We start from the raw sequence: 21,503 nt of genomic DNA on the forward strand, positions 1-21,503 counted from the left end.
TAAGCATCTAATAAAGTGCGGAGACTGGGTCTCTGATTAAATAAAGTGAAAGTGAGGCAATAAAAACCAGAGTGTAGAGACTAATAAATAAACGTTCCGAAAGTGCCAATCTGCAATAAGTAAAGTCCAAAAAAGTCTCTTTAAATTCATATATCATTCATTTTTTCTTATTATAGGCTTACCTATAGGTAAAATTCATGTAAGGCAGTTTACTCCCACTTTAAAATATTTAGATTGGCGGTTTTTAGCACATTTTGAGGGAGGAGAAGCACTGTATGCTTATATTTGTTTTGTTTTAAGGTTTAACTAAACTCTATCTGAGCACCAAAAACTGAAAACACTATTCATGTAATTTTTAATAATCAAACCAAACTCCCCCATCCATCTATGTCTCCATGCTTTATTTTGTTGAGAAATCATTTTGAAAAACACCCCCCTAGCATTTCTAGCCATGGCCACCTTGAAGCATTTACCTCCTGGAATTCATCAGCCCTTTGCTTAGGCAAGCAGGCAGGAGGGCTTGCTCAGGTAAGAAATATCCTGGAGATTAAGGGCTCTTTCACACGGTCCGCCTCCGTAGGCGGATCTGTGTTGCTCAGCGGGGATCAATCCGCGATCCCCGCTGACCCGGCGGATGACAGCTCCGTCTCCGCTTGCAGAGCGGAGAGGGAGGTGTCTCAGCCCCCGCTGCTCTCTATGGGGGATCGGATGAGAGCGGACCGCCTGTCCGCTCTCACCCGATCCGATCCGATTACTGAACAGATGGAAAAATAGGGTTTCCATCCGTCCAGATTTCACGGACAGGATCGGATACGGATGGCAGCGGGTGTCAGCTGAGGTGTCTCCGCTGACACCCGCTGCCACATAGAGCTGCATGGAGGATCCGATCAGATCCGCCTAAAAAACTGACAGGCGGATCTGATTGGATCGCCCGTGTGAAAGAGCCCTTAAGGAGAAAAAATGTTGTGGAGACTCCTGGTATAAATGACATTATATGGGCCAGGCTAGAAACCAGAAGCAGCCGAAGAAGTGTAAAAAAAAAAAAAATTAAAACCTAAATCTAATATACCTTCCTATCCATTTACTAGCTAGCAGCATACGGATTAAAAGTAAAATAATTTGTAAAAAAAATATAAAAATAATTATTAAAAAAAAAAATAGTTATTGCTGACTGAGAGAGTTTAGTTCTGCTTTAAAAGAGATGTATTTTTTTTTTTTTTTAGATTTATACTGACCTAGGTGAATGCAGCATTGGTCCTATGCCGCATCTGTCCCAAGACGCCTCTAACACTAAGAACCAACCGATCAAAGAAGCTTTAGCCCGCTGTCTGCTCAAACCGGGTCACAGGAGTGCAAAAAGAACTGCACTCCTGTGATCCACAATGGAAGTACAGCTAAGAAGCTTTGGATGTACTTTTCCTTTAATATATTGAGTTTTTTTGCTGTAAAAAAGCATGTACATGCTTGGGCTCAGGAGGAGGGCAGTATAGGGCATACTCGGTATGTTCTAGGTCCTGCACTTGTTAAGCGTGAGCCTTTGGTGGTCCCTGTTGACTGGTTTGGGAAGCACAGCATTACAATCTCACATTTGTCTCATCATTTTGTTAGGCCACCACACAATAATGAGAGTTCTCCATGGCCTCAGCTCTGCAGAACAAACAAATGTGTCCCATCCCAAGTTTTATCGTGATGACTGTTGAACGACTTTGTTGTTTTTCTTTTTCTTAAAGCTCATCTGTGCGGAGAGGGGTGGAGCCACGTCGGTGAGGCCTGTCTGCGCATCAACTCCAGTCGTGACAGCTATGACAATGCCAGAGTGTACTGCCACAACCTGAGCGGGAGTCTGGCCTCCCTTACCACACCGAAGGAGGTGGAATTTGTCCTGGATGAAATGCAAAAGTACACGGTGCAGGTAACATGCAGGGGGCAGAAAACAGTGGTGTGCGCTATACTGTCGGGGGAGGGTATCCGTGGCTGTTCTGTAGAAATTAACCCAATCATATTCCAACTACCAGGCTTGCCGCAAACCTGATGTGTTATGGACAGAACCAGCATCAGGATTTTATAGCTGAGCAAGCTTGAAAAATCATTTATATCCCTTTTTGCGTCTATTTTGTGTTTGACTTTTTCCACTGTAAAAATTATATGGCAAAACAAAAAACAATCAGCCCCATCTCTGAGGACCTGTTTACAGAAATGGTATTTAGATTTGATTATGTAATAAGAATTTATTACAGATTTAGGATGCCTGTATAAAGGGGTGTGTTTCATGGCTTGTGCGCAGCTTTAAAGCTAAACTCCAAGCAAATGGCCAAATACATAGGAAAAATACATACTGTATATACTCAAGTATAAGCCAACCCGAATATAAGCGGATGCACCTAATTTTACCACAAAAAAACTGGGAAAACGTATTGACTCGAGTATAAGCCTAGGGTGGGAAATGCAGCAGCTACTGGACCCAACGGGACCACCACGAGACCCAAAACAGGGGCTGCGGACATGGTACAGGAGATGCAGGGCAGTGGGCATGGTACAGGCATGGTATAAGAGATGGTTCAGGCATGGTACAGGAGATGGTTCAGGCATGGCACAGGAGATGGTTCAGGCATGGTACAGGAGATGGTTCAGGCATGGCACAGGAGATGGTTCAGGCATGGCACAGGAGATGGTTCAGGCATGGCACAGGAGATGGTTCAGGCATGGCACAAGAGATGGTTCAGGCATGGCACAAGAGATGGTTCAGGCATGGCACAAGAGATGGTTCAGGCATGGCACAAGAGATGGTTCAGGCATGGCACAAGAAGATGGTTCAGGCATGGCACAAGAAGATGGTTCAGGCATGGCACAAGAAGATGGTTCAGGCATGGCACAGGAGATGGTTCAGGCATGGCACAGGAGATGGTTCAGGCATGGCACAGATAGTACGGGCATGGCACAGATGGTACAGGAGATGCAGGGGCTGCAGAGTAGTCTCACTTACCTTTCTGCACCATATATATAAAAATGGCGCCGCCCGGCGCCAACACATCAGCACGCATGCGCCGTCTGCCCGGGAATAGCCGAATTTGTACGGGCTTTCCCAAGTGGCGGCAGCGCACTGACCAGGGAAAAGGTAAGTGAGACCATAAGTATATACGGTATATGGGAGCTGCCAACATTTGTATTTCTGTCCAGTCAGTACTGAGATTTGCACAGCTCTTCCATATAGCACAGCCCTGTCTGGCAGGGAAGCAGATTTCATTTTTCTGTACTGCAGTTCAGTAACAACTAGACCCCTTTCACCTACCTGATTTTTTTGTGGCCTCCGGATTCCTGCAGAATGACTAGGTTATGCAATCAGGATCGGCCGATCAGCCCATTTAAACTAATGGCGGGCTGACATTGGCTGCTGATCACATGTAGCCACACGCCTTAGCTGCGGTTCTAGGAAAAGTATCCAAGCCAGTCACCTGCGTCCAGGCTTGGACATCTGTCCTGGAACTGCAGCTAATCGCTCTGTGTACAGCTACATGCCATCAGCAGTGACCACTTTCAGTCCACCATTCATTTAAATGGACCAATCAGCCAATGCTGATAGCATAAACTGGTCATTCTGCAGCAAGAATCTGCAGATTCTTGCCACAGGAATCCGGCAATCACAACAAACCAGCTGTGTGAAAGGGGCCTTATAGGTCTTGTCACTCCTCCATCTTTGATTGGATAGTGAAAGAAGTGGCAGACTGATGAGTTCATCTGTCTGTCACTCTTCTCTCTCCTTCTATCAGCAAGTTCCTTGTTAGAAAATGAGTTTTGTAGCACAACCAGTTGACTCGTTTCTGCTTTTTCCTCCCCTTAGTCAGGGCTCTGCTGTACAGGGACTCTAAAGCCGGCCATTGATGGATCAAATCTGCTGGTTCAGCAGAGACCAGACAAGATTTGCTCCATGTATGGGTGGTTGTACTGAAGCTGATACATCAATTGCCTTTAGTACAACTAGCCTTTTGGATACATCAATTGCCTTTAGTACAACTAGCCTTTTGGATACATCAATTGCCTTTAGTACAACTAGCCTTTTGGATTTTTTGCATGCCATTACTACCGGAAGCTATAGCCACCAGCAGTAATCATTGTGTTCTGCTGGCAGGGAAAGCTCCCTGCTGGCATAACATAATAGCGATGTGGAAGGGATTCTCCCATCCCACCATGGGTGAATCAAGTGATTTTCTTTTCTTGCAACCTGTGGTTGCAGGGAAAAGAAATTTAACCATCTGTGGCCTACAGAATAGGCACATACCAGATAATATTTAGGTATATACACTGTTTGCATTTAAAAATACATTTATTGATTATTAATAAATACAGAGATGCATTAATATGTGTCCTTTGTATCTGACCAGAGTTCAGCTTTTTGTGTTCTCGGCAAGAAATGGACCCAATCACATAATAAATATAAGTTTTTGCAGCAAACCCTTCAGATTATCTGATCAAGGAGCAGAATAATTTTTGGGTTGATATTCCAATTTATGGCTGCCAGATGGGTCGAGAAATCAATGTCCGGTGTGCCGATATAAACCTATGCAGCATTTGTCTGTTTGAAGAAAATCACAGAGAGGGAATTCTCTATAAATATCGCCATATACCTCACTCAGTTTGTTACTGTAAATTATTCATTTGTCTCATCTGCTGTCGTAATCTGGCCCCTGTGCTGTCTTGGCCTCCAAAACTTTGTCTGCGAATGAGCAGCAGATGAGGCCCGGCAACGAGAACAAGAGCCATAACCAGCATTTTACAACAGCGACAAATGGCGCCATTAGCCGTGGCCTCAAACTGTGACATTGATGAATGATCCAGATTAGCTGGAAGGAGGAAGGACAGTGCCAGGATAGCCAGGAATAAATAAGGGGATAAGAGCATCAGAAAAGTATCGTCAGAGTGGCTTGTTTTAATGGCTAGATTAAAACTGACCTCCAGCCTTCCCTTCAGTCTTGCACAGTGGTACAGACTCCCCTCCTGAAATTGCTTACTCTGATTTCACTGCACACTGTGAGCTTCTCACAGTGTGCAGGGAAGACCAAAAATAAGTAGATTAAACATAAAGCGGAACTCCACCCAAAAGGGGAAGTTCTGCTTGTTTTCACCCTTCCCCCTGTACTTGCACATTTGGTACTTTTTGGGGAGGAGGGGGTACCTGGCTTTGGTACCTGCTCCAAATTCTGGCTCATATCTCTGCAGCCCCCCCCCTCCTTCTCCTTCCGTTTTCTGGGACACATCACAGATCCCAAAAAACTACGGGACCTTTTCACAAGCATGGCTCGTGCATGCACAGTAGGAAACAGACCTTCCCTTACTAGAAATGCCGGCGGCTCGGGTGACAACATCCCTGGACAGGTAAGTGTCCTTATATTAAGTCAGCAGCTACAGTATTTGTAGCAGCTGACTTTTCATTTTTTTGGAGGAGTCTGGAGCTACTCTTTAAGCCTTAGGACAGCCATACACGGTTCGAAGTTAAAACCTCTGGCTGGTTTTTCATTGCTGTCAACATTCCCATGGGCAAAATTTCCTCTCCCTTTATTTGCTGGTGACAACAGAGGTTCTAACTTGTCTTCTCTTAAGCCTGCGGTCACACCGGGTACGCTTGAGGTCCGGGTCACACTTATGCAATGCGGGAAGGCTGCGAATTTGCAGCCTGTTCCCGCATCGCAAACGCACCCCTGGCAGTTCACACTGTCATATGCGATACGCTGGGGGTGTCAATGAAATGTTAAAGACACCCCCAGTTTGATCGCATATCGCAGTGCGATCTTTACAGTTCGCACAGGATCGGATCGCACAAGTGTGAACCACTGCACGATCCGATCCTGATGCGGCTGAAAAAAAGGGTCCTGTGCGTCTTTGCTGCGGGTGCAGTGCGAATTTAGCCATACAAAGTGTATGGCTAAACTCGCACCGCACAGCCGATCGCATGTAATGAAGTGTCGGTTCACATTCTTGCGGCTGCGGCGATCGCATGTAATATCGGAGCGCACTGCTCCTTCATTACATGCGATCGGCTGTGCGGTGCGAATTCAGCCATACACTTTGTATGGCTAAATTCGCACTGCACCCACAGCAAAGACGCACAGGACCCTTTTTTTCAGCCGCATCAGGATCGGATCGTGCAGTGGTTCACACTTGTGCGATCCGATCCTGTGCGAACTGTAAAGATCGCACTGCGATATGCGATCAAACTGGGGGTGTCGTTAACATTTCATTGACACCCCCAGCGTATCGCATATGGCAGTGTGAACTGCCAGGGGTGCGTTTGCGATGCGGGAACAGGCTGCGAATTCGCAGCCTTCCCGCATCGCATAAATGTGACCCGGACCGAAGGAGCAGTGCGCTCCGATATTACATGCGATCGCCGCAGCCGCAAGAATGTGAACCGGCACTCAAAGTAGTGCCATTTAATGTCCGACTTCGATACTGCTTCAGCACTACTTCTGTGAGATTTGTAGCGATTTGATAAGCCTTCAGGGAGAGGAGCTGTCCATGTCACAGGGAGGAACAGTGATGTTATGAACAAAAGTTTAACTAGCAAAGCGTTAATATTTAACTTCTTTCAGGGCTCAAGTAGTGCTGATGTAGACACAGTTACCATTTGCAGCACAATTTACATTATAGTCTATGGCAGTAAAATTGTGCTGAAGTCCTGAAAAAGTACTACATGAACTACTTAAAATCATACCTACAGTATTAAGAAACACATAGAAACACATCAGATGCTACTTCAGGTACGATTTGTAAATCGTATGTCGTGCCTGAAGTCGCAGCGGTGTGACCAGGGGCTTATTCAGCATTTAAAAATAGTTATGGCTGGAATTTGGCTATAGTGCCATATTTTCCCTCACTATTTGGTAACTCACTTACCCAACCATGCACATATTGGGCAATGCAACATGGACACATTCTCTGGCTTATAGATGGGTGGTTTTGGTAGGCCCTAGTGTTGGTAGATCTAAGGACGATGTCACACTAGGGATCCTCAAATGTCATCCGAAGCTTTTATTGTAGAAAGATCACCTCCCAAAGGACCAAGTGCGACGTTGCACTTGGTCCTTGGTGATGTGATCTTTCTGCAATAAATGCTTTGGATGACATTTGATAATCCACGCTGTGCTGGTGATGTGCATTGACCTCAGATGTAATGTATATAGTTTCCAACAGGTAATTGCTACAGCACCCATCACTGCTGAGCCCATTTGCAGGATTGTGTGCAATAGGAATATTAACAATACACTAGGGATCCTGTCACTTGCAGCAACTCACTGGGGACTGGATCACTTACGCCTCGTTTCCACTGAGCGGATCGGTTCGGGTCAGTTTGGTACGGTACGCTATTTTGAGTGTTTCCATTATGAAAGTGGCCCATACAACCGAACCAAACCGCACCATTCCTGGTCCTGCTTCAGATGTAGGGCCATAGGAAATGGTACGGTACGGTTAGGGCGGAGCTAATGGCGTCACACGATAGATTCCACTGATTGGCGGACAGGAAAACATCAATGCTCACGTCAAATGAAAGAGCAAAACAAACACCTCATTTGGTTTAAACCCCGCATGGTCCCTGGTGGCCCGACTTGCAGTGGAAACACTTACCTGAATAGACCGGACCATTCTAACCCTTCCAAACTGTACTGACCCGAACCGTTCCGCTCAGTGGAAACGAGGCATAAGAGAACACTCATCCAGTCCCTTGCTGGCTGAACCAATGATGTGTCACTCCATCGCTGCTCCTTCACTGGTGAGCGAGGGGTGCAGCCATTGGAGCAGGTAGGTGCTTCCTTAGCAGTTGTATAGAGATTGTAAAATCAAGTTGCTGTGGCCATTTTTAGAAAGGTTAAAAAGAAAACTGGGAAAAATAGAAAATTACAAATATTATGTTAGCAGCATTTAAGATGGGGTATTCTTGTTTTCTTGAGTTCTCTCTGTATTATAGATCTGTTATTTTTCCACTTCCTGTAACAGGGTGACAACATTGTTCCTTCAGCAGTGAAATCACACAGCAGGGTAGTCTTAGATGGACATGGAGTTTCTAAATGGACTTTAAAGCGGAGTTCCACCCTGAACATTTTTTTTTTACTCAAAAATACCCCCGGGACAGTCAGGGCTAGTGCATTTAAGCAACGATAGCCTCTGAACTGTCCCCCGTTTTCACTTACCTTTTAGAAGAAATACTTACCTTAAAACTGTCTTGTCCAGCGCTGCCATCACAGGTGTGGGCAGCTGAAGCTGGAGCGTCCTCTTCGTGACGACGGAGTCCCAGAATTCCCTGCACCGGCCTTGCTCGTCACTTCCGGAGCAGGCGCGTCATCCCTGCACAGCTTCTAGGCATGCTGCTCAGCAGGTAATGCCGCGCCTGCACCGGAAGTGACGAGCAGGGCCGGTGCAGGCGCATTGACTCCTGGGAGCGATGACGCTCATCTCCCAGGAGTCAATGTAAGAAGGAAGTGATGGCGCGGACCGTGTCCGCAGAGGGAGGAAGAGGAAGGAAGGTAAGTATATATTCTTTAAAAACAAGGTAAGTGAATAAAAAAAAAAAATTGTAATTATCCAATTCTTTTTCAGGATATTTTCTTCTATTGGAAACTGCAAAGTGAAAAAATAGGGTGGAACTCCGCTTTAAAGTGGAACTAAACTCTCTCAATTAAAATTAACTATTTTTAATCCTTATATTACTAGCCTTAGTAAATAGATAGAAAGGTATAATATATTTACTCATTTCAACTTTTTTCTTTTTTACATTCTTTAGTTGCTTCCTGGTTTGTCGCTTAGGCCAAAATTATGTCATACATTCCATGAGTCTTCATGGGCATTTTTTTCTTTCATGGGGAGGAGGGGCTTTCTCAGCTAAGCTCACCCTCCTGCCTGCATGCCTGAGCTAAGAGAAGATGAATTCTAGGAAGTACATGCTACATGAATCATCTGCCAATTACTCAAGATGGCTGCAGCTAGAAATGCTTAGTGGGGTGTTTTTCAAAGTGATTTCTTAGCAAAATAAAGCATGGAGACATGGATGAGTGAGAGAGTTTGCTTTGATTATAAAAATTAATTAAATTGTAATTTCATTTTGTGGTGCTCAGACACAGTTGAGTTCCAGCTTATATCCCTTTCACACTGAGGCGCTTCAAAAATACCCATACAACGATGAGCGCTTTTGCTGCGTTAGCGGTGCGCTTTTTTAAAGGACACGTGACTCAAAAACTGCTTCAACAACTATTTTGAGGCGCTTTAAAAGGCACTTCCTATTCATTTCAATAGAGAGGGGCGTTTTTCAGGCATTTTTTTATCGCCCTGAGTCCAAACATGTTCCAAAGATGCTGCTTGCAGGATTTTTCTCACCGCTCCAGTGTGAAAGCAATAGTTGATCTTAACGGGAATAGGTTTTCGTATGATTTTCAGGCGTTTTTGTAGCAACAAACCACTTAAAAAATGCCTCAGTGTGAAAGGGCTCTTAAAGCGAAACTAAACCCATTGCTTTAACAGTTGCATAACAACTTGACAAAAAATAATGTTCTCTAGCAAGGAACATACATTCCACATTAATAATTATGCTACCAAAATTAGTGAGTGCTGTAAATTGCCTCCAACATTGTCTTTGTTTCTACTTGATGGAGGCTGCCAGTTTGCTGAAGCCCAGAGCCCCTGAGCAGCAGTAAATCATAAAACAGAACTAAACCCATCGATTTAACAGTTTAAAAAAATTTACATTGCTGGAATGCCGGGATTGCTAACTGTCACATTTGTTTGTGTCCTCAAACAAATTGTCAATCCAACAAATGGCTGGTGTCATAACTCATCACATGTGCAGCACCATGGTAGTTGCAGAGCAAACAGAAGCAGCATCCTTGGCTGTAAAGGATAGGAGGGTTTAATTCACTTTTTAAGGCTGTCAGCAATCGGCCTCTACAAATGTCAGTGCCTAAATGTGCCTAAAATTGGAGAGCAACTGAGCATGTGCAGATGACATCATCGGCTGCATTAAAAGTAAATATCTCCTAAACTGTGCAAGTTTAGGAGATATTTACAGTACCTATAGTTATAGTTATATTTAAACAAAGTAGGCCAAATCAGCTTGCGATTTAAATGGGTCAATGTGGAATGTAATGCAATATACAGTATATCTGCACTATATAAATACTGCCAACAAATCCAAGAAAATACGATATGTATGGTCCACTGTGGGGTTAACACTCTGCAGTTCAGCATACGGGCACATGGAAACACCATAAAACCTGATAATCCTCGTGAAGTGCTCTCCATCCTTTCCTTTCACGGCTCAGTCAGGGCACGTTTTATGTTTCACATTAAAAATATTTTTTTCTTCCAACTCCGTGTACAAGGTCAGCACAATGCACAGAGCAGTGCGGCGTTCTTGAGGTTTTACGATGAGGCAGATAAAACAACGCTTTTGTGCACCGGAAAGTCTCTTTCTTTATGTTAATCCGACTCGGCACTCCTAAAACACGTCTGTGTATAAATATACATTATCTCAGTGCAAGTGACAAACTGAAGATTTAAAATGTTTTTTTCCAGCTGCTGTTGGGGGAAACACTAAATTTTCACGCTAAACTCCATTTTTCAGGCTAATGGGACCTTGCAAGGTGGGAGCGTAAACTAATCAAATGTGCAGATAATATTTATTAGGTATAATGCCACAATGCTTGCACGCTTAAAGTATTTATTACACCCAAAATGAATATAAAATTACATTTCAGGGGACCGGTTTATTAAAGATCAAAAAATATACAATAATGAAGTATTTTTTTCTTGGGAAATCTCATTTCTGAGTTTTGTCGGCTTAGAAAGTTGCTCTGGGCAATCTGCCGGATCCTTTTAACTAATAAATGATCTGGAGTTTTCAGTTGCGTAGCAAAACTGACTATCATATATTGCCTGTATCAACAGTCTACACTACAGTGTTATTACCTATAAACAGTACTAGCCAGATGTACGCTGTGTTTTTAGAAGATCATCCAGCCCTATAGTTGAAGCAATCAAAGTTTCTCAGCTTGTACTGAAGAAGTCTTTCCGTATGCAGTGGTTAGTCCTCTCTTCCCCCCAATGCAAAGAGTGCCCCTTGTCCTTTGCAATGACCAAAATGTGAACAACTTTGTACCAGTTTCACTATATGGACCATCCTCTGCATGTTCCAGATGAGGTCTTACTAATGCTTTGTAGGGGGGGATGTCTATACTTCTTTCATACAAGAAAGTATTTTGTGTTCTCTAGAGATGCTATGGGTTTGTGAATCCGCAGTGACAATGCTGATAGCCACACTTCCTGCAGATTTTTTTTTCATCCAACTAAAGTGCAAGTCGGCACAGCCTACATGAAATTGGCAATTCTAAATTCAGGAGCAGTGCAGCATTGTTGCCCCACCATCACAGGAAGCTGCATTTGGTGGACTTATCTGGCAAGATCAATAAGTATTTATGGGACTTTGCAGGCGAACTAAGAGAAAACTTACAGGTGCATCTCCAAAAATTTGAATATCATCAAAATGTTATTTTATTTCAGTAATTCAAGTGAAACTTGAAAGACTATTATATAGACTCATTACACCCAGAGTGATCTATTTCAAGCATTTCTTTCTTTTAATTTTGATGATTATGGCTTACAGCTAGTAAAAACCCAAAATGCAAGATCTCATAAAATTTTAATATTACATAAGATCAATAAAAACCTTTTATTGACTTCCGCTCCGCAGGAGTAGCTAGGCATAAGACTTAGTCAAAAGAACAAAAGCATTTAGCAAAGACACACCCATGGAAGCTGTCCCACTGGTCAATACCCCCCTGCAGTGATCCCTCCCAACTCAGTTTGGTAGAATAGCAGTAGGTGTACAAGAAAAAACCCCAAAAGAGGAGCGGGGGCGGCGACTGTCGGAGGACTCAGAGAAAGGAATTTTACAGTAAGATTTTACAAAAATTCAGTTTTTAATACAGAAATGGGGGCTTACTGAAAAGTATGTCCTTGTATAGTATAGTATGCATGCACTCAATACTTGGTCAGGACTTCTTTTGCGTGAATTACTGCATCAATGCGGTGTGGCATTGAGGTGATCAGCCCGGGGCACTGCTGAGGTGTGGAAACCCAGGTTGCTTTGATCGGGGTCTTCAGCTCGTCTGCATTGTTGGGACTGGTGTCTCTCCTCTTCCTCTTGACAATACCCCACATATTCTCCATGGGGTTTAGGTCAGGCGAGTTTGCTGGCCAATCAAGCACAGTGATACCATGATTATTAAACCAGGTATTGGTAGTTTTGGCAGTGTGGGTAGGTTCCAAGTCCTGCTGGAAAATGAAATCAGCATCTTCATAAAGCTGGTTAGCAGAAGGAAGCATTAAGTGCTGTAGAATTTCCCAGTACAGGGCTGCGCTGACTTTGGACTTGATAAAACACAGTGGACCAACACCAGCAGATGACATGGCTCCCCAAATCATCACTGACTGTGGAAACTTCACACTAGACATCCAACGTGGATTCTGTGCCTCCCCACTCTTACTCCAGACTATGGGACCTTGATTTCCAAAGGAAATGTAAAATTTACTTTTATCCAAAAAGAGGACTTTGGACCACTGAGCAACAGTCCAGTCCTTTTTCTCAGCCCTGGTAAGAGGCTTCTAACGCTGTCTCTGATTCAGGAGTGGCTTCACTCAAGAAATGCGACAGTTGTGGCCCATGTCCTGGATACGTCTGTATGTGATGGCTCTTAAAGCATTGACACCAGCTGTAGTCCACTCCATGTGAATCTCCCCCAAATTCTTGAATGGCCTTTGCTTCACAATCTTCTCAAGGCTGCGGTTTACTTGTTGCTTGTGCACCCTTTTCTACTACACCTTTTTCCTTCCACTCAACTTTCCAATAATATGCTTGGATTCAGCACTCTGTGAACAGCCAACTTCTTTAGCAATGACCTTTTGTGACTTACCCTCCTTGGGGAAGTTGTCAATGACTGTGTTCTGCACAACTGTTAGGTCAGCAGTCTTCCCCATGCTTGAGTAACCTACTGAACCAGCCTGAGAGACCATTTAAAGGCTCAGGAAATCTTTACAGGTGTTTTGAGTTAATTAGCTGATTAGAGTGTGACACCATGAATCTACAATATTGAACTTTCTTTACAATATTCTAATTTTTTGAGATACTGACTTTTGGGTTTTCACTAGCTGTAAGCCATAATCATCAAAATTAAAAGGAAGAAATGCTTGAAATATTTTACTCTGTGTGTAATGAATCTATATAATATGAGATTCACTTTTTGAATTGAATTACTGAAATAAATTAACTTTTGGATGATATTCTAATTCTGGTAGATGCACCTGTATAATTAAATTTGCAGCACATATTTTGTTGAATGGGAGGCCATTGTTCTACTTTAAGTCAATGATCTACTACAAACTCCCAGATCCTTCATCATTGACATGCATGCTGTTCCTGCTATGAGGCACTTCCACTCTCCCTGTTGGATTTTTTTTTATATTATTGATAATGTAACCAGAGAAGAGCCTGTAGCTGAAATACAATATTCGGGTGAAATTTCCCTTTTAATTCTCTGTCTGTTTTCTTATTGCAGAAACTATCGCCCTGGGTGGGCTTACGGAAGATCAACGTGTCCTATTGGGGCTGGGAAGATATGTGCCCATTCACCAATACCACTCTCCAGTGGCTTCCAGGAGAGCCGAGCGACTCTGGCTTTTGCGCTTATCTGGCGAGAGCTGAGGTGGCGGGACTGAAGGCCAACCCATGCACTGCCATGACAGATGGCCTGGTGTGTGAGAAGCCAGTTGGTAGGTGTGACATATCTTTTTGGCAAAGAGGATATTGTGATAATCTGTAGCATTGTCTTCCTTTAGCAGGTTGGTACTGTTTTCTACAGCTTTTGAGGTGTACCGGACAGTCGTTTTAAAGAAATTTCAACACATTTAGCAGTAGGCAATATTAGACTTAATGCACAAGCTTAAATCAGCCTTTTGTTTAGGTATACGCTGAGTGTTGCCAGGATGCCACTAACTCATGGCCAGCGAGAGTGAGTCTGGAAGAGAAAACTGTACTTGCACGTTACCAGTAACCACCAGGGCTATCAACACATTTCGGGGAAAATCAGTCTTGTTCTTTAGGATTTGACAATACATTATAAAGTTAGGTTACCAGATTTTCCAATTGAAATGGAGAAACTTCCTATTGACCATGCCCATGTATAGCCACACCCACAACACCCCATTAATTTGTAGGCACACCAACAAAATCACTCCCCTAAGACTTGCAAGCAATTAGTCACAGACTTTTGGATCAAGAGGCAGATGTTAAAGGTCTTTGGCGTTGGGCACTATGAATACGGAAATAAAGTAGATAAAGATTGTAGCATACCACAGTGAATTGTGGGTAACAGTGGAAGAATCAAAAAAGTGTATGGTTAAATAAAACTTGGCTATGAGTCAAGAGCACGTATCACACAGACTGCAGGGGTCACACGCGGTCAAGAGTATGTACTGCACAGAGTGCAGAGATCAGACGTATGTAACACAGAGTGCAGGAATCAGAGGTATGTAACACACATATTGCAGAGGTCAGGAGAATGTAAGTCACAGAGTTCTGGGGTCAAAAGTGTGCAACACACAGAGTGCAGGGATTAGGAAAGATACAGGGTGCATAATGCACAGAGCATAAGAAGTGTATGAAAACACAGAGTGCAGGAGTCACGAGTGCATAACATACAGAGAGCAGAGGTCAGGAATGTGTAAAGCACAGAGTGCAGGGGTCAGGTGTAAGCAATATGTGGAGTGTAGGTATCAGGAATGTGTAATTTACGAAGTGTAGAGATCAGAGGAGAGCGTAAGGTACAGAATGGGCTACTCAGACGGTTGTAGTGCAGAGTGCGCAGAGGTCAGGAGTGCCTAACACATGGAATGCAGGGATTAGGAAAATGACCTTCTCCTCCCAGTAAAAATCTCCCAATATTGATCTCTTTCCCACAAATCCATCCCTCTACAAAATTCTGTGTCCCCCCTAAATTACCCCCAGTACTGACTCCACATCCCCTCTCCCAGTACAGACCTCTCTCCCCACTTCCCCACTACAGACTTTTCCCCTACGTCGGTACAGACCTCTCCGCTAGTACCTCTCCTCGTCCACCCTGCCCAGTACAGACCACTCAGGTGGTGATATTGGCTCTGAGGAAGAGGGCTATCCCTCGAAACACGTAAGCCAGGTCATTGTGGATGCCATCCAGCAGTATAGAAGTGTCCTAGAGGCGATTGGTTCCCATTTCCTACGTGCATGTACACATCTTACGTTTGTGAGTATAATGTATGCTACCTATTTGGATTTTAATAAACTTTTTAGTGGTAATGCACAAGATTGGTGCGCCCTTCTCTTGTTGTTGTCCCTCTTCTACAGATCACAGACTTCCCCTACCCATCCCCCTGAAGCCCACTTACCAGAACTCAGATACAGCAGCGGTTGGGCATAGTGAGGGGGAAGTTCTCAGAGCACAGAGCCAAAGAGTAGCTGTGTCTGAGCTCTGAACAAGCCGATGGTTGAAGTGCAGATGGCACTGCAGTGGTGAAAATTAGAAAAATAATTTAAAAAAAATAGTGGTCACAGAGTGGACCCAAGAAATGGGGGTGCCTGGCATTAGGGTACACTTGTTTCCCAGGGACCAAATAATGAAGGGGACCATGATTTTCTTTAAATACCCTGATTGATTGTACACGTTGCTGGTAGCATGCATGTGCAGAGAATATATCTTGTTTTTCTAGACTCTTTAAATACACAGGAGTTTTTCTGTGATAAAGTCATAGTTGGTTCCCCGTTCCTGGCACAGTCTATAGACAGAGGCCTAGGAGGATGGTAAGCTCCCTAATTGTCACACAGGGAGAAATGAAGCTACATAGAATTGCATGTTTTCTTGGTATGTTATAAAGTTGTCTTCGACTCCCCCATCATCTAATCCCCATAGTGTCTCTCCCCGTTACCTGCGTCATTATGAAGGACTCAGGAGAGCTGAGCTGGATGTGTTGGCATGGGATACAGCTTTACCGCTCAGTGTAATGAGCGCAGCAATCTCCCTAGTTGTGTATTGTGTTTCCTAGAACACCCCCATCCCCCCTCCCCATTACCTGTGCTGTATTTTTCCTGCGCCGTTGCAGTAAATTGTCTTGTTCTTTGCTGTGTACTTCCTCCTCCAGGGTCGCTCACCCCATGTTACATTCTTCATCCCTGCGGGCATTATTAAATCTTCTACAAGTCCATTACCTGCTCTGTAAGTTTATCTCCGACATCTCCCTAGAACTTCTAGAAGGAGAAAAAAAAGTTCCAATTTTAGAACCGGAACATTCTGTGATCTTGGACAGAAGCATGGTGCTCTGGGAAATTGGATTGTGCCATTTAGCGAACAATCAAACCTTGGAATAACTCAGATTTTCCCTCTGCACCGTGCCATTGAGGGTTGGCTATGAAGGGTGTGTGGCCCAGTTACCCTGGTATGGACTTAAAAAGTCTTCTTACAGCACTGAAACTTTAGGAGATGCATAAAAAAAGAGTTACTTGTGATATCAGAAAGTTAAGAGGCCAGGAAAGACTGTGGCAGATCTGTAGAATGAGGCTTCGTTCTGCAGGATAGACCGAACTCCAGGCACCCCTCTTTGGGGTTCGTTCACATATATGCAACTTGGATGCGCTTTGAACCGCATTTAATTCGCATTAAATATGAACCAGCAGCCTTTTCTATGTAACTGGTTTACATATAGGCGGTGCAGCGGCAGTGTGAATTCACCACAAATTTAAAAAGTTCTGTGTGTTTTCTGAGCATTGCGGTGCTTTTCAGATGCAAATTCCAGGCTCATTGCCTTCTATGGAAACGCATCTCATCTGACAGTTCTTAAATAGCTAAGGGGGAGGGCCACCTTGCGATGTCACCCCCGCGACCTTATTGACCCAGCATGCACCTGTCGGCGATGTCACCGGGTGGCCACGCCCCTTAACTATTTAAGTACTATCAGACAGCGGAAGCCAGCAACGGGTGTGGAGCTTTTTTTTTTTCTTTTAAGGTCAGTGACGCCGTTCACCATGATTGACACTGGATCTACACCGGGGGACTTTGTTTTTTTTTTTTTTAATAAAGGGATTGTCAAAAACTGTGTATGTGTGGTTTTATTTCTTTTTGACACTTTTTTTGGTGAATGTGTAGGGGTACATTGCCCACCCCTACTCATTCACATGGGGGTGGGCGGGATCTAGGGGCCCCCTTATTAAAGGGGATTTTCAGATTCTGATAAGCCCCCTGCTCACAGACCCCCATAACTACTGGCCAGGGTTGTGGGAAAAAGGCCCCAGTCCTCATCAACATGGGGACAAGGTGCTTTGGAGTGGGGGGGCACAGCCACCCCATGTTGAGGGCATGACAGACTGCATATTCAGATAAAGGACTGGCATAGATTTGGGGGGTAGCCCACGGCATTTTTCTTTTAAGTTTTGGTGTGGGGTTTCCCCTTTCAAATCCATACCAGACCTAAAGGCCTGGTATGGATTGGGGGGACCCCCATGCCATTTGTTTCACGATTTTGTATTGCCGGCAATGTTTTTTTTTTTTTTTTTTTTCCATTCAGCTGTCAGAGGGGAACCCTGATGACAGCTGATGAGTCATGCATTGTTAAGGACATAATAAAAAAAAAAAAAACGCGCATCCAAACTAAAAATTTAGCAGCTAGCATCAATCAACAAGTGATAACAGGAATGGTATATAAAATGCAGCGCTAATAATAAAGTACAGTCAAGGTGAAGTCTATATATATATTCCAAATGCTTGAAGCGGAATAAGTGAGACAGCGCCTTTTAACCCTTTTGTGTACAAAGACAAAAACGGCACTTGGTGAGCAAAGATGTCCTACACCTCCACCACATATATCTCCAAGACTCTTACCAGAAAAGACCTCTGCTCTCACAGTGATCAAAGGCGCCTTTAAATCCCAAGGGTAACCACAATGATAGACACTGGGCACTTTATCCTGAAGGCGAACTAGTTAGCAGAATATTCCAGTCCTTTAGTATGTGGGACTCGGGTGTCTCCAATGGGGTTTGTGAACCATAAAATAAAGAAAGCCTTATGGTGCAGTACGTTTTCAACAGCATAATTTAGTTATGAAGGGTAATTGCACTCACCAAATAGAGTAAAATACAGCACAGTACTCGCAGAGTATACAGAGAAGCCGCTAGAACGGCGGCGGACCTCTTCCAGCTTGTGACGTCAGACGCAGGTAAGCTCCTCCAATGTTAAGGACGTGGCGGCTGGCTTCCTGGCCCACTCCTTAACAACCAGCTATTGGTGAATACCTGGCTGGAAGCCATCCAACACCATCTAGCCCTTTCCTTGGCAGCCTGGCTATGTCCCATCCCTTTAATTCATTGAATTTCTGTTTTTCAGTCATGGAGGCTCAGCATCACATGTGGAAGTTAACTAGGGCTTTCTGCGTGCAAATACAATCTGTCTAGCAACGCCCATTTCCCCCAGACTGATATCCATTCATAAAGTAATTTTGATATTTACATAAATTTGCATAACTGTGACCCCACTGCTTGTATCGGGGCTGAGGGCTCTTGATAGGGAAACTGAAACAGGGTGCTGAGAGGTTTTCAGGAAGCTATGTACAGTGCTCTCTGGCCCCTTCCACCTTCCACCGACATAGAGATGCACAGAGACCTATCATTGACATCACTGGGTCTAAAATAAGGTATGTAATTAAAACGAAAAGGATTTATTGAAAAATGTTATTACAATGTTGGTATGATGGAGTGGAACAGTTGACAGGGAAGACACAATATAAGCTATTCCGCAAACCTTTTGTTTTTTTTCCCTCTAAAAAATCTTTACTGGCTAATATTAAAAAATGACATCCCCTTTTCTCCCTCCTAAACATGAGAGCAAGTCTCACCCAGTTAGTCTTTCATGTAAAGAAATATCTGCAGTCCAAAATTTACTTTCCAGAAGCAGTCCACTGTAGCAATGTCAAAAGCCTGACCACACTGAGCTTGTTTGAATTTGTGCAGCCCCAGCTCACTGTGTTCCAAGCTTCTCTCTGGATCACTCTTCCAGCTATAGGAATGCCTGGAGCTGAAAGAGTGTTCCAGAGAGAGGCTTGGAACTCAGAAAGTAGGCATCATCCACCATTGCTGAGGCTTGGAGCACAGTGAGCTGGAACTGCACAAATTCAAACAAGCTCAGTGTGGTCAGGCTTTTGACATTGCTACCGTAGAACTGGTATGTGCTTTCTGACATGTAATACAGCAAGTTTGTTTAACAGAGCGAAATCTAGGAAGAGGATAGCTAAGTTGAGACTGCTTCAAAAAAGTAAATTTTGGACTTGAGATATTTAAAAAAATGTAAGACTAAGTGGGTGAGACTTGCTTTCGTTTCCAGGAGGGAAGTAAAGGGGATTTAGGAGCACTGTCATTTTTTGTCTATTAAAATCAATTGTGCCCGGAAGGTAATTGGAATTGGTCAGTTAACTAGGATTTAGTGTGTTCTACATTGTATACTATTTACTAGCTAATAGTTAATAAACTTTAGGCACATGTCCATTGAGGCAAAAATCTCTTCTAGCAGTTAAGGGTGATTATGGCTTACAGCTAGTGAAAATCCAAAATTCAGTATCTCAGAAAATTAGAATATTAATACCAATAAAAAAAAAAAAAAAAAAAGGATTTTTAATACAGAAATGTTGGCTTACCGAAAAGTACGTCCATGTACAGTATAGTATGCACTCAATACTTGGTCGGGCTCCTTTTGCATAAATTATTGCATCAATGAGGCGTGGCATGGAGGCGATCAGCCTGTGGAACTGCTGAGGTGTTATGGAAGCCCAGGTTACTTTGATAGCGGCCTTCAGCTCATCTGCATGGTTGGGTCTGGTGTCTCTCATCTTCCTCTTGACAACACCCCACAGATCCTCTATAGGGTTTAGGTCAGGCGAGTTTGCTGGCCAATCAAATACAGTGATACCATGATCATTAAACTAGTTATTCGTACTTTTGGCAGTGTGGGCAGGTGCCAAGTTCTGCTGAAAAATGAAATCAGCATTTCTATAAAGTTGCTCAGCAGAAGTAGATGTTTAAACGGTGTATAAATCAAATGTAAAAACTTGTGTACAAATTAAATCTGAGAACGTCACCGGATGTGACGAAACGCGTCAACACGGGGACTTCACAACGTGATACGTGACACCCATTGGAACGCAAGCCGGAATTACCTCTGCTCGCCACTCTGCATGGTTATTTTTGACTGTCACGGATACTACCACAGTGGGATCCTTGCGGGATCTAACTATACCGGTAGCTTGCATACTTTTTATTGGAATAAATCGTTTTAAAAAACAATATTATACTATCTGGAGCCTTTTTATCTTTTTCCAAATCTAACATCATGAGCTGCCCTATGGAATGGCAAGGAAGAAAACCACCATCAGCACAGGAGGACCTTAAAGGGGACTTGCCAACAAGCGAGATTGGTCTCAATACTGTAAGGTATATGAGACCCACTATATTTGGTAAGTCACCCATTTTATAAATTGCTGCACGGGAAGAAGGCACCCAGCACCTGCACTTTATTAGTCACTTATTGAATTCTTTGTGAGCACCTGCACAGTTCCTAGGATAAGGATAAGGAACAATCACTGAACATTGTCTCTTTTTTGATCCTTTTTTGATCTTTTAAGATTTTGCACTTTTGAAGATGGACTTTTACTGAGATATTTATGAATTGATTATTGTGATATTTTTATTGGCACAATATTTTGCACATTTGCACATATATTTGTGGATGGTATATAGTTTATGTATAAATATTGCATATAATTTTTTACACTAATTTAGCAAGCGCTGTAGAGAGTCCTATTATTAGGACTATTTTCTTTTCACAAGGTGTCAAGTTCTGCTGAAAAATGAAATCAGCATTTCCATAAAGTTGCTCAGCAGAAGTAGATGTTTAAACGGTGTATATATCAAATGTAAAAACTTGTGTACAAATTAAATCTGTGTCTTGTATATCAAAATCATATAAAAATATTCTGATAATATTTCATAAATAAATATCTTGATCAATAATGAAGTGCTTAAAGTGATGGTATATTATTCAAAACATTTTCAAGTGATATAAATATTATGATCAATAATAATAATAAAGTGCTTATGGTGATAGTATATTATTTAAAATATATACAGGTGATATTCGTGATATATAAAAGTGCTCTGTGCCAATTATTAAAGTGTCCCAATATTTTTCTACAATATTAAATCAATCAAATTAATAAATAAAAAAAATAGATAATCATAAAATCCATATATTATGTTCCAGTGTCAAAACAAAAATATATAATCTTCCTCTTCTGTGAGTAAAAAGGAACTTCCTTCCACCTATACACCTTGTGAGACAAAGTGATCTTCAGTGCTCAACACCTCTAGGTGTGCTAGCCGCTCACCTTAATGCTATTAG

The 21,503-nt window shown here is 43.0% G+C and overlaps 1 protein-coding gene across 1 annotated transcript in view; it reads left to right on the forward strand.

Annotated features, from left to right (window-relative positions):
• Positions 1 to 21,503, forward strand: part of ATRNL1 (attractin like 1) — a 1,075,574-nt gene that overhangs the window by 388,191 nt on the left and 665,880 nt on the right. The window contains exons 15-16 of the mRNA XM_082267948.1: positions 1,731 to 1,912; positions 13,593 to 13,806. Coding sequence (XP_082124074.1) covers positions 1,731 to 1,912; positions 13,593 to 13,806 — 396 coding nt within the window. The remainder of the gene's footprint in view (positions 1 to 1,730; positions 1,913 to 13,592; positions 13,807 to 21,503) is intronic.

Source organism: Pelophylax lessonae (genome assembly GCF_965119305.1).
Source record: "Pelophylax lessonae genome assembly, chromosome: 9".
NCBI lineage: Eukaryota > Metazoa > Chordata > Amphibia > Anura > Ranidae > Pelophylax > Pelophylax lessonae.